The following is a 12,840-nucleotide window of genomic DNA, read 5'->3' on the forward strand; positions in this document are numbered from 1 at the left end:
TGGAAGCATAGGACCTGCAAGCTATAATGACTTTTTAGATTTCGCCAGTCAGGGAACCCACTCTGAATGGCCTGCTTCAACTGCAACCATCTATAATTTTGAGATTTTGAAATGCCGAATGATTGTCGCAGTCGTGAAAAATCAAGCATTTTCCCATTTGATATAACATCACCTAGTGTACGAATGCCTGCCTGCATCCAATGCTTCCAGAAAATCCCAGACTCGCCAATTTAAATCTTGGAGTTTAGCCACAAGAATTGATAAGTAGATTTCTCTATTGAAATATCTGTTAATTTATTAATAAATTTCAAGGTTTTCCAAGTGTCAAATATTGTCCTTAGCATATCTGGGTAATTTGATATTCAACACATGAAACAACCGTAATGGGGACATAATTTGCCATTCTAATTACAGCCAATCAGGAAGATGTTCTATGAGCTCAGGAAAGACCCAATACATACCCTGATGCAAAATAAATGCTTGATGGTATCTGTAAAAGTTTAGAAAATTTACCCCACCCGCCGCAATTGGTTTTTGCAAAGATACTAAAGCAATTCTAGCAGTTTTACCTAAGCCAAATAAATTTAGTAAGAATGCGATTCAATTTTTTATAAAAGGAACTTTGAAAATAAACTGGTAACATACTCATTTTGATAACAAACCATGGGTAAAATTATCATTTTGACAGTTTGGACTCTCCCCCACCAAGAAAGATGTAATGGGTTCCAATGCTCACACATTTCTTTGACTTTCAGCAATAAATATTTTTCATTTACTGTCATTGTGTCTTCTAAAGTTCTTTGAATCATAATGCCTAAGTATTTTATACCCTCTTCCTTCTAAAGGAAAGGGAATGAATCAAATAATCCTTTTGTACAATATACGTTTAACGGAAGAACCTCCCATTTACTCCAATTTATTTTGTATCCAGAGAATTTACCAAACCTATCTAATCAATTCCAGCAAATGCGGAATGGTGGAACCAGGATTCTTCAAATGAAGCAATATATCATCTGCATAAGCAGAGATCTTATATATATTATATGGAAAGCCTTAAAGGTAAACCGATTATCAAAAGTAACCCCAAGGACTTTAACAGATTCTTTATAAAGGAGTTCTAGTTGATTTGAAGCAGGAAGTGGTAGTAGAGATGGCAATGTCGAGCAAGGGAAGCAAATACTCACTCTTTTTTTGATATTCAGATAAAGATGATGATCTTTTAGCCAGGAGGATACTTCCTGAAGGCAAAGATAAGATTGCTATGTCAAAACTGGAAGTGGAAATATGATAAAGTATCTGGATATCATCTGCATAGCAAAAGGATAAACTGATGAGGCTGGGTATGAGTAAGAAGAGAGACCTAGAAGATATTTAAAAAAATAGGAGCAAGAATAGAACCCTGTGGCAAACCAGATATAATTGGAAGTTTGGGAGAAATGGCTTGAGAATGAAAACTGTGGAAGGGCCAGAATTAGGGAAAAGAGGAGGGCCGATGGTGGCAGTTAAATTGGAGGGGAGGATGGGGAGGGAAGAGGCAAGATAGTGGAGGGAAGAAAGATCGAAGAGAGTTGATCTTAGATTGCCAGAAGGAGAGGAGGGACGAGATAAGGAGGACAGCAGTGTTATAAACTGAGGATGAGGGGGGGAGGGGTTGAGAGTATCATAGCTTTGAAAGCGGACACTGGGCTTGTTACCTGCTGTGCGGATGTGAAGAGAAACATAGTATTAACTGTGCACCAGATGAGCTGGGAGACTCCTCTTTCTCGTGCTGTTGCTCCCAATACATTTGACTATCTTCGACCCTCAATTGAAAGCTTCTGGATTTCAAACTGTACATGCTGATCTTCCTGAGTTGTGAGGAAAGATTGAGGAAAAAAGGCCCTTAGGAGACCCTCAGGAGAGACTTAGTGTTAATGAGACATGACTTATAATCAGACCTATGAGCTAGACAGAGCATGCATTTCTTTCAGCACAAATGAATATTTCTGCAGGAGAACTTCATCTTTGCCCTAGAAGCTGATGGCTGTCTGCTCAGACTGTGACACTTACTAGTTATTCTATTAAGAGAATTTCCAAGAAATGCTTGGGCCATAAGAAAGCCACAATGTCAGGTCAAAATGACATGATCTGTAAATAAAGCTGCTGACAATCGACAAGCAAGATTAGGAGGGAGGGTGCCCACCTTCAGGGATCCTTAACGTTAGTATTAAGAATGCATTGTCAGGGAAACTAGAGAAGTCATATTTGACAGCAGGTGGCACCAAGCTTCATTATGACTCATTTGCAATTATATATATATCAGACAATCATTAAATATGATAAAGTGTGAAAATCCAATGAAAATTAAGTATGTAATTAGTAGTTATGCAAGACTCTGGACCCCAGGCTACTAAGCTTGGTTATAAATGGTCCAGCTTAGTTCCTTAAAAGGTAGAACGGAATGGGCAGCACATGACATACCGGTATTCTGTGTTATTCTTCCATTAGCCTAACTGCTGTATTGCTATATCCTATTTGGATGCATCAATGTAAGCTGTCTCTTGTTTATTACTATTAAACATATATTATATACAGCAATTGGATTGTCAGTGTGAGGTCATTAAAATACATTGGAGGGGCTAGCAGCGGCCTCTCCATTGGTAACCCTGATGTGATATTTATACTTTGACACTGGAACTTTTACTCATGGTTCTCTTCTCTGCTGCACATACTTGCATTCACAGCACCATTCAGTCAATCTTTTGTCTTCTCATTTGTAAAAATTTGGAATAAGCTTCCATCTGAGATTAGATTACTTTGTCAAATACCATTCTTCCGGAAAATGTTAAAAACCGCCTCAACTTCATTTTGGTGGGCCAGTTTATGTTTAGGATACAAATATGAAAAGATGAATGCGGATATATTGGGGAAGAGCAAAGTATTTAAATTAGTATGGGGGCCAATGACATCATTTGTTAATTCAACATAATTGTTTTTATTTCATTTACTGTTTATTTTTACATATATCCAGGACGGGGTGGGTGGGTGGGGGGATTTCTTTTTGGTTTATTTCTTGATTGAATTGTTGGAAGAAAGGGGAGGGATATTTTTCTTCTGTAATGTTATTTATGGATTTTAACTGCTTATGTTGATTATTAGTGTTTGTATGCTTCATGGCACTTTGTATTAGTATTTAAAATGAATAAAGATTTATTTAAAAAAACCAAACACTTTTTTTTTCAGAAATCTTTGATAGATTCATCTGCTTTAAATTAATGGTTAGAGTAGAGACTATTTTTCTCTCTCCACTTGATTAAGGAAATCTTGTTAACCAAGTTGAGTCCTTTCTGAGGGAGGAATCGGTATATAAAACTAAAGATTGGATTGGACCATTGAATACTATTGCGGGGATCCACCATGGATGTAGAGCCTCTAAGGTGGTATTTCCCTTCTTCTTTTTTTTTTCTGTGCATTATAACCATGAACTAAACAGGTCATTTTTTTCTGCATGGGTTGGAGCCTATTAAGCATGGCACGACTCTTCTGTTTGTTACTCCATCATGCTCACTCTGTCTAAACTGTAAAACGGGTTGGGATGGATCGTCTATTCCATCCATCATAACTCTGCTTATTACAGTACCAGGAGTCTGATGGAGAGATCCAATCTGGGTATAGCGCCTGTTAAGTTGACTACCCTCTCACATTTTTTCATTGTCAGAGATCCATTATTGGAGATCCACTATTGGATTGCCTTTCTTTCATTTACTGGCTCTTTATCCATATTCTCCGCTGAAGCTTGAAGCAGAATACTATCTAGATGATTCATTGATTGGGTTCCCTCACTAGGATCAACTAGCTTCTTCAACACATAACATCTACCACTGTACCATTCTTGCTACTACAGTACTCTGGGAGTACCTGAATAAATTCATGTAAACCGTTCTGAGCTCTCCTGGGAGAACAGTATAGAAAATTGAATAAATAAATTTAAAAAAGATATTCACACTGTTCTTTAGAATATCTTACCCTACTGCCCATTTCTTTCTGAATCTTTCTGGCATGTCTTGCCTATGCTTGGATTCCCCTGCCACTATGGGGTTGTCTATTATTTACAACCTCCATTACTATAGTATTCCTTGGGTTCCTCCCTTTATCCTCTTCTTGAGGATAGGGTTCTTCTGCTTAGTTTGCATTTATTTCATTCCCTTGCCTCCAAGCCTATTCGTATCAGACAGTATACCTGATTTTCTAGCGAGGCAACACGTGTTTGTTTCCTTAGAGGCCAACTCTCCCTCCATCCCTTTACTAAAGCTAGGGAGTCCCACATGTGAGAATATTCTGTCTGCTTGTCTAAGGATAAACCACAACTAGTTATTGTAACAGGCGTTATCCGGAGACAGCAGGCAGATATTTTCACAACCCTCCCACCTCCCCTGATTGGCTTCACTTGGGCATAGAACTAACGACTTGCAAGCTGGCGTCAGGCAGGAAGGCACTTACGCATGCATGATGTAAGCAATCTCAAAGCTTTGCTAAAAGCTTAAAGTGACAGTACACTTTACCACTGTCCGTACCGGGGCTCCATGAATGACGTCGCCCACATATGAGAATATCTGCCTGCTGTCTCCGGATAACACCAGTTACGGTATATAAATGTGCTATTTCCATGCTTATGTGCTATTCTTGATGAGAATAAGTCGTATATGTTCTTTGAACCTAAGCAACTGTCTTAAGTTCCTTGTGGCAAAAGAAGAGCAGAGAATCCATGTAACCCTTCCAATCTACTGTGGTTGGCTGATAGGCAATTTGCAGTAGAAATATGTTCTGTTAATTTGAAAATTTTCCTTTTTTTGTGTTTGTGAATTTTGGATCCCAAATGGTAGTCAAAATTGAAATTTTATTTCCTATCTGTAATTTTTTGGAATTTCTTTTTTCCTTTATGTCTATTATCACAGCATTATTACGTGTGATTGTTTTTTTTTTTTTTTATTTTTTTTTTTTTTTTTTTCCTTTATTTATCATTTTAAAAATTTTAACAAAATCAAAACATTTTGTACTGAAAGATTGTCAAATCGAACACAAATAATAAGTAAATCATTAACATAATAAGAACAAAATTCAAATCGGATAATCTCAAGTCCTCAATAATTATGTGATCCAAGATATATATAAAAGAGTGAACTTTTAAGGAAATCAATTGTAAATTCTATATAATAAAGAACAGTATCATGTGTCTGATTTGAGGAATTATTCTATACCAAGTCCAACAATTACTTAGTTGTTATTGTGGTAGTTGTTGTTATACTCTCTTTTTCCAGACGTTTCAGTGTCAGAAAAGCTGTAAGTTGAGATGGCTCAAAAAACACATACTTATTATCTCGATATCTTACTATACATTTACATGGGAAACGTAAAAAGAAAATGCCACCCAGCTGTGTAACTCCTGCTTTCAACAAAAGAAACTGACGTCTACGATTCTGAGTTTCTCTACTAACGTCTGGAAACATTTGAATTTTCAAACCCAGAAACTCCTTACTCTTGTTCCTAAAGAACATTTTCAAAATCCAATCTTTATCCGGCAGCAATGCCACAGATAGTATAAGAGTTGCTGGTTTAACCAAATCTTTATCTGATGTTTCCAAAATTGCTGTCAAATTTTGTTGAAGGTCTTGTATTTCCTGTCTCTTATCCTCCGAATGTTGACCCCTTGCGTTCATAGGCAAATAATATACTCGAGTGAGAGGAGGCAATGATTCCTCAGGAATATTAAATATCTCCATGAAGTACCTTTTTATCATCTCTCTCGGGTTTACTGATAAGATTTTGGGAAAATTCAACAGTCGTAGATTATTAGTCCGATAGTTGTTTTCCATAATTTCCAATTTTTTTCTAATACTTTGATTATCATTTATTATTGTAGATTGAACTTGTTTAATCATTTTCACTTCATTTTCGATACCTCCCAATTTTTCTTTGACATTGGAAATTTCCTGTTTATTTTCCTCTATTGTCTGTTTTTGAATTTTTATATTCTTTTCACCTTCTTTAATTTGTTTAGTTAGTGAGTCTCCCAGTTTGGAAACTAGGTCCCAAATTGAATCAAGAGTCACTTCAGCTGGTTTCTGATATTTAAAGAAAGTCTCATGTAAAGTTGGGGAAGACTCACCTTGACTGCCTTCTGTCTGTTGGTCTGGATTTTTTCCTCCTTCCTCTCTATCCGCTGGAACCGTCTCTGGACTTAACAAAGCCATAGAGACTTCACCTTGCTGGCTCCCTGATGTTACAGCCTCATGATCAGAGAGTGCTGCTACTCCTGGCCCACTCCTTTCACATGGGGAGCTCGCACTCAGCGGTGGGGGAGGTGGACTCCTCTGGTCGGGGCTCAGCGTGGTATCCAGCCCAAGGACTTCCGATCCGGCATCACTCCACGTCGCAGAGTCCAGCGGGCGAGTCCCCGAACCTACTGACTCCCTCTGAAGTCGCTGAAGAAAGTGTTCAATTGAAGCGAGAGGGGGGTGTTCAAGACGTCGCGAGGCTGCAGCGGCGCTTTTACCCCGTCTCTTCGGCATCGCGACTAACAAAAAGTCTAATCGCTGTGAAATATAACCAATCGTACCCTCAGCGTCTCACCAGGCACTGATACAAGTCAAATCATATATCCTGGATCTGGAGATCTCCTGTATTCGTACCTATATTCCAATAGGCAAATAAATAATCTCCAACTCCTTGGCTCCTCGTGGCTCCAAGGGGCTCCCAAGGGGCCTGGCGAGCCCCTTAGGGCACGCCCCTTCGGCCACGCCCTGCGGCCGCGCGGCTGCGGCCGCAACCGCGGCGGCGTTCTGGTTTTAAATTGTTGGAGACGGACCCGGTGACGTCAGGGGTCCGTCTCTGAAGATGCCTGCCAGGAACAAGTAGTTTAGAAGCAGAACCGCCGCTGCAGGAAGCCAGGGAGAGAGGCACAATCCCCTCCGATGAAACACTCCGATGCAGGAGATCTCCCGAGTCTCCCGCGGCGGCGTTCTGATTTTAAATTGTTGGAGACGGACCCGGTGACGTCAGGGGTCCGTCTCTGAAGATGCCTGCCAGGAACAAGTAGTTTAGAAGCAGAACCGCTGCTGCAGGAAGCCAGGGAGAGAGGCACAATCCCCTCCGATGAAACACTCCGATGCAGGAGATCTCCCGAGTCTCCCGCGGCGGCGTTCTGGTTTTAAATTGTTGGAGACGGACCCGGTGACGTCAGGGGTCCGTCTCTGAAGATGCCTGCCAGGAACAAGTAGTTTAGAAGCAGAACCGCTGCTGCAGGAAGCCAGGGAGAGAGGCACAATCCCCTCCGATGAAACACTCCGATGCAGGAGATCTCCATGATAAAAGAAATAAAAATAAAATAAACCTGATTATCAGTGCTTACACTAGTTATTTTGCTTATATTATTAATTCCCAGGGTCTGCTTGGCTATTTACGCCTTATTGCAATCTGCACTGAATTTTTTGTTGTAGCTGTGGAATATAAGAACCAATGTAATGTCTGTTTTGTTTTTGTAACCCCAACAGCTGATGGTGTTGCCTTGGGTGCAGCAGCTTCTACATCCCAGACCAGTGTACAGCTCATAGTGTTTGTTGCAATCATGTTACACAAGGTGAGTCTCCAACATCCAGGCTTTATTCGGGTCCATTTCATTGTACTCTTTGAAAGGATGTTTAGAGTGATCACAATGCAGCCATTTGAGATGTGCATAAACAGCACACAATTGTTTATATTGAATAAACATCTAAGTTCCCACTTTACAAATCTGTGATAGTAACATCAAAACCCCAAGTGTGTGCAAAATAGCAAGGGGGCATGATCTGGGCATATTTTGGGTGAGACTAAGACGTGCCTAGAATATTCACATTTATTCTCCATTTCAGGAGGAGTACACATTGGCATCAGGATTTATACTTGCTACCAAGTACATTTTAAGTTTTGGTAAACTGCTCCAATGAGGAGCATTGCATTGGAGGGATTAAGAGAGGTTGCCCCTTAATCCCCCAGTGTTTTTTGTCCCCTCCCCCTTCCAAAATAAAAGCCAGATGAGCAAGGGATATTGGCCTCTCTGACAACAGGCCGAGGTCGGCTCCATCCAGGTGACATCGCCACTTATGTGGCTGTAACAATCACCTGTCCACAGAGAAGAGTTCAGGAGCTGGCTGGCAGTGGATGAATTAATCATTGACACTGCCGGCAACAGATACAAGGCTTGGAAGACCATGGGGGTGGGGGGGATGAGGGAGAGATTAGAGAGGAATATAAGCCAGACTTCGGTGGTGGTGGAGGGAGAGTAGGATGCATTAATATGCTCAGCCCAAAGTGGTTAGGCGGGCTTGCGGGCAGCTCGGGTTTTTTTTACCTGGACAAACACAAATTTGCCTAATTTTAAAAAACTACCCGGACAGTTATTTTCTCTGTATTCTCATGTGAATATGATGCCTGCCTGGGGGTCTGATGAAGAGCAGCACAACAATTATATACTTACAGTCATAAGAAGGACAGTTAAGGGGGGAAGAGCATTCAAAATCTTTAAATGCTAACATCTGCTTTGATATAAAATGAGAAAAAAATAGGATCTTGACAATTTTATTTAGACAACAGAATAAAGGGTACTTTGTGTGTCTAAGTGTTTTGAAAACGATCCTCTAAGTCAACAAAGGATTGCTGCTTTAAGGTCAGTGAACATGAAACAGTACTTAAGCTTGTATTTCTTTATATTTTCGAGCCTGAATGAATTCTCCTTTGTCTGGAGCAAAATGTATTAATTGTTGCTGTTCATTTTCAGGCTCCAGCTGCCTTTGGTTTGGTATCCTTCCTCATGCATGCTGGTCTGGAGAGGAATCGAATCAGGAAACATTTGTTGGTCTTTGCCTTGGCAGCACCTCTCCTATCCATGCTGACGTATTTAGGATTAAGCAAGGTAAGGATGGTGGTATACTATTAATTAATGTCTTAGAGTGCCCTTGATGGATTTCTAAGTAAATAGTCTGCTCAACAGCTATCCTGCATCAACATAAACTACATTTTTAAATATAGTTGCATTATCCCATATCTTAAACTTGACCAGATATAAGTCCACCATAATGGCAAACATTTATCAAAATGAGTATATTTACAGGAAAACATATTAAAAAAACTTTAGGGCTCCTTTTACAAAGCCACATTAGTGATTCCCTGGTGACAAATGCGCCAAAGCCCATTCAATTCCTATGGGTTGCATCGCTTTTGTTGTGCCAGTATTCACTGTTGCGGCTTTCTAAAAAGGGCCCTTAAATATTATGCTCATTAAATTAAACCATATCCCTACAGGGGAGGGGCCTTGGATGCCTTAGCCAATCAGGGCCTTAGGCTCCTCCCAGTGTATCCTGGAATGCACTGGGCATGGGCCTAAGGCCTTGATTGGCTCAAGTGCCTATGGCCCTTCCCCTGTGGAAAGAACCTTAGGTGCCTGAGCCAATCATGGCCTTAGGCTCCGCCCAATACATCCCAGGATGCATCAGGAAAGGGAAGGCCTGCCATTTTAGAGAGGTGGGCCTGACAGGAGGGGCTGCGTATCCCTCCTGCTCTTTTCTTCCAAAGAAGATACAGGAGCAGGTCAGGTGGGGAGCAGAGTGGCAGAGGCAAGAGGGAGTGGGCATTCTTCCTGCTCTCTTCTTCCAAATAAGATATGGAGATGGGTCAGGGTGTATGGGGGAGCTGAGTGGCAGAGGAAGGAGGGAATGGACATCCCTCCTGCCAAGGATCTTCACAGGGGCTGCGATCCTCAGGAGCGGGGTGGGAAGTTGTGTGCAGGTGGTCGCAATCTTCGCAGGGTGTGGAGAAGGGTCGGGAGTGAGTGGGGGAGTCCATAGGGAGTGTGGAGGGGTTCGGATGGGGTGACATTGGAGTGGGGGGGATTGGGAATGTGGAGGGGTTTGGGTAATCGAGGCAGGATGGAGTGTGCATTCATGCTGCCTCTTAATTTTTGTTCCAATGCATCATCGAGGGATGGGGGGGTGCTGGCATGACCTTTTTTTTTTTTTTTTTTTTTTTAATTATTGGGGACAGATTTGTGCGTGTGTTAATGAAGTTGTTTTTATGGCAGTGTTGGAGAATGTACGAACGCACGGATAACCATGGTTTAGTGATGATTGTTAGGCGATCAGAGAGTTTAGTGGATCTGGGCCTCAGCCTTTCCCGTCCTACCTCCCATCCATTCCTGTAGACCGGAATCAGCTTTACCCTTTTCTACACCCCATCCCTCTTTGTAGCCCAGCATCAGCCCTCCCCCCACCACCATCAGCATTAAATATAAAAAATTTAAAAAAAAAATGTAAAAATATCCTAGGCACTGTAGAGTCCACCCCACCCAGGAAACACATTAAATATAATATTTTTGTTTTTAATCTGGGCAGTCCAGAGCCTATCTCCTCCAAAGCCCACCACCACTACACAATTTTGTAAATTTTTTTTTTTACCTGTGCTTTTTTCTTGCTTCTCTACAAGGGTTGGTGGGCCCTTCTGTGCAGTGTGCCTGTGACCCAAGCTGGCTCCTTCAATGCCTGTTGGAATGTGGGGAAATCCAACTCAGTAGCGAAAGCTGGGTGAACACTTTTTGTTAACTGCCCTTTTGCTGCAGCCACAAGGAGTGCTGAGAATTGCGGGCTGCAGAGAGTGCTGTTACAAGACTGATTGGGCCACAAGCCGGAGGAAGTGTTCAGAAGAACTGAGCTGCACTGGATCCAGCACCGGCCCAACACCTGATGCTGAATAGTACACTCATTCCCATCTCCAAAAATAAAAAAAGTTTCCTCTGTCTGTTTGTACCATGGTGCTGCCATTATCTGCTAAAATGGATGCTGCCTTGCACATGGCTGAGGCTGACTGCAGCTGTGCAAGATTAGAGGTGGGAGAGACTGGCCAAGCCTAAGCCGAGATTGGGCGGGCAGGGCCCGCTTAGGCCCCCCCGTTGTTACATCACTGAATTAAAGCAGTTCAGAAGAGTGGGCTAAGATTCCTCTACAGCAATGTGAAAGACTGATATCAAATTATAAGAAGAATTTGGTTACAATTATCACTGCTACAGGTGATGCAAATGGTTATTAAGTATAGGGGTTGGTTACTTTTAGATATGGATGTTGGAAAACTTTAAGAATTTAAGAATTGTATTATGTGTTTATTCATGCTCCCTTTTTCTAAAATTTCATTTTGTTTAAAGATTACAAAGCATTCAGTGTGATATATATAAAGGGGTCTTAGACCTGATATACTACCTTTCTGTGGTAAAAACCAACACAGTTTTGCATATATTATATACAGGTATTTTCTCTGTCCCTAATGGTCTCACAATATGATTGAACCTCCCCCTGGAAACCGAATTGTGGTGTCCCGCAAGGCTCTCCACTATCCCCTATCCTTTTCAACATCTATATGTCCTCCCTAAAACTCCTCCACTTATCCCCCCTTGAAACAATTTACACTTATGCAGACGACATCCTCGTCCTCCTCGAGACCGATTCGAACCTCACCGACCTGTCTAAGAACATATCCTCTTGTATAATGAACCTACAATCCTGGGCCCGCACTGTGCAAATGAAATTGAATGAGTCCAAAACAAGACTTCTTTGGCTCGGTCCAAAACTAGATCACCTACCCACCTCCATCCCACTACCCTCTGGCTCTTCTCTGCAGCTTGAGTTCTCGAGCAAGGTCTTGGGCATCATCATTGATTCCACATTGTCCTTCAATGACCACCTCCAATCCTTGGTAAAAAAATGCTTTTTCAGCCTTCACATGCTGAGGAAAATTAGATCCTGCTTCCATCAAAAATATTTTACCCTCCTTGTCCAATCCATCATCCTCTCCAGATTGGACTATTGCAACTCTATCTACTTAAGCCTAACTAAGAAAAACCTCCACAGACTCCAACGGATTCAGAATGCCGCGGCCAAGCTCATCTTCGCTAAAAGTAAATTTGACCATGTCTCCCCGCTCCTGGCCAAGCTCCACTGGCTTCCGATAATCGCCAGGGTCCACTATAAATGCGCCTGTTTAACTTTCAAAATCCTATATGGTATCCTCCCTCCCTTTATCCCTCTTTCTTGGAATTCCTCAAACCCTAATACCACCAGATCCTCCCACAAATTAAAACTATCCTTCCCCTCGCTAAAAGGCATTTCCCACACAGGAAAGCTAGGGACCTCCCTCCACTTCAAAATCACTGAGCTCTGGAACAACCTTACCTCCCCTCTTCGGAACTTGAGCTCTCTCCAAGTTTTCCGCAAACATCTGAAAACCTGGCTTTTCTCAAAATGTAAGTCTCCCTCCAACTTAGGAATCAAGGAAACTCTTATATCTTGGCATCCCAAGTCCTCTAAATTTTCTTCACACTTCTACCTCTAACCCTCTGTTGTAGTTCCTTCCTATTTCTCCTACTGTAAACCGTGTCGAGCTCTACGAACGTGGAGATGATGCGGTATACAAACCTAAGGATTAGATTAGATTAAGTGAATTGCCCAGGGTCACAAGGAGCAGCAATAGGAATTGAACCTAGTTGGTCAAGTTATCAGCCCACTGTACTGACCATTTGGCTACTTCTCCACTCCAACTGCAGGCCACCCTTTACCCTATGGAGGAGTGACCTAGTGGTTAGAGCTGCTGCCTCAGCACCCTGATGTTGTGAGTTCAATCCCAGCCTTCTCTTTGTAACTCTGGGCAAGTCACTTAACCCTTGATTGCTCCAAGTACCAGAGTTAGATTATGAACCTGCTGGGATAGATAGGGAAAATACTTAAGAGTATTTGAGTACTTAAGATTACTATTCAATGTATTATAAACCGCTTTGGGTGAATCTCT

The 12,840-nt window shown here is 41.7% G+C and overlaps 1 protein-coding gene across 3 annotated transcripts in view; it reads left to right on the forward strand.

Annotated features, from left to right (window-relative positions):
* Positions 1–12,840, forward strand: part of SLC39A9 (solute carrier family 39 member 9) — an 81,311-nt gene that overhangs the window by 63,535 nt on the left and 4,936 nt on the right. For all 3 annotated transcript variants that reach the window (XM_033952559.1, XM_033952558.1, XM_033952557.1), the window contains exons 5-6: positions 7,530–7,615; positions 8,792–8,926. In XM_033952559.1, the coding sequence (XP_033808450.1) occupies positions 7,530–7,615; positions 8,792–8,926 (221 nt within the window). The remainder of the gene's footprint in view (positions 1–7,529; positions 7,616–8,791; positions 8,927–12,840) is intronic.

This window comes from Geotrypetes seraphini, chromosome 7 (assembly GCF_902459505.1).
Source record: "Geotrypetes seraphini chromosome 7, aGeoSer1.1, whole genome shotgun sequence".
In the NCBI taxonomy this organism is placed as follows: Eukaryota; Metazoa; Chordata; class Amphibia; order Gymnophiona; family Dermophiidae; genus Geotrypetes; species Geotrypetes seraphini.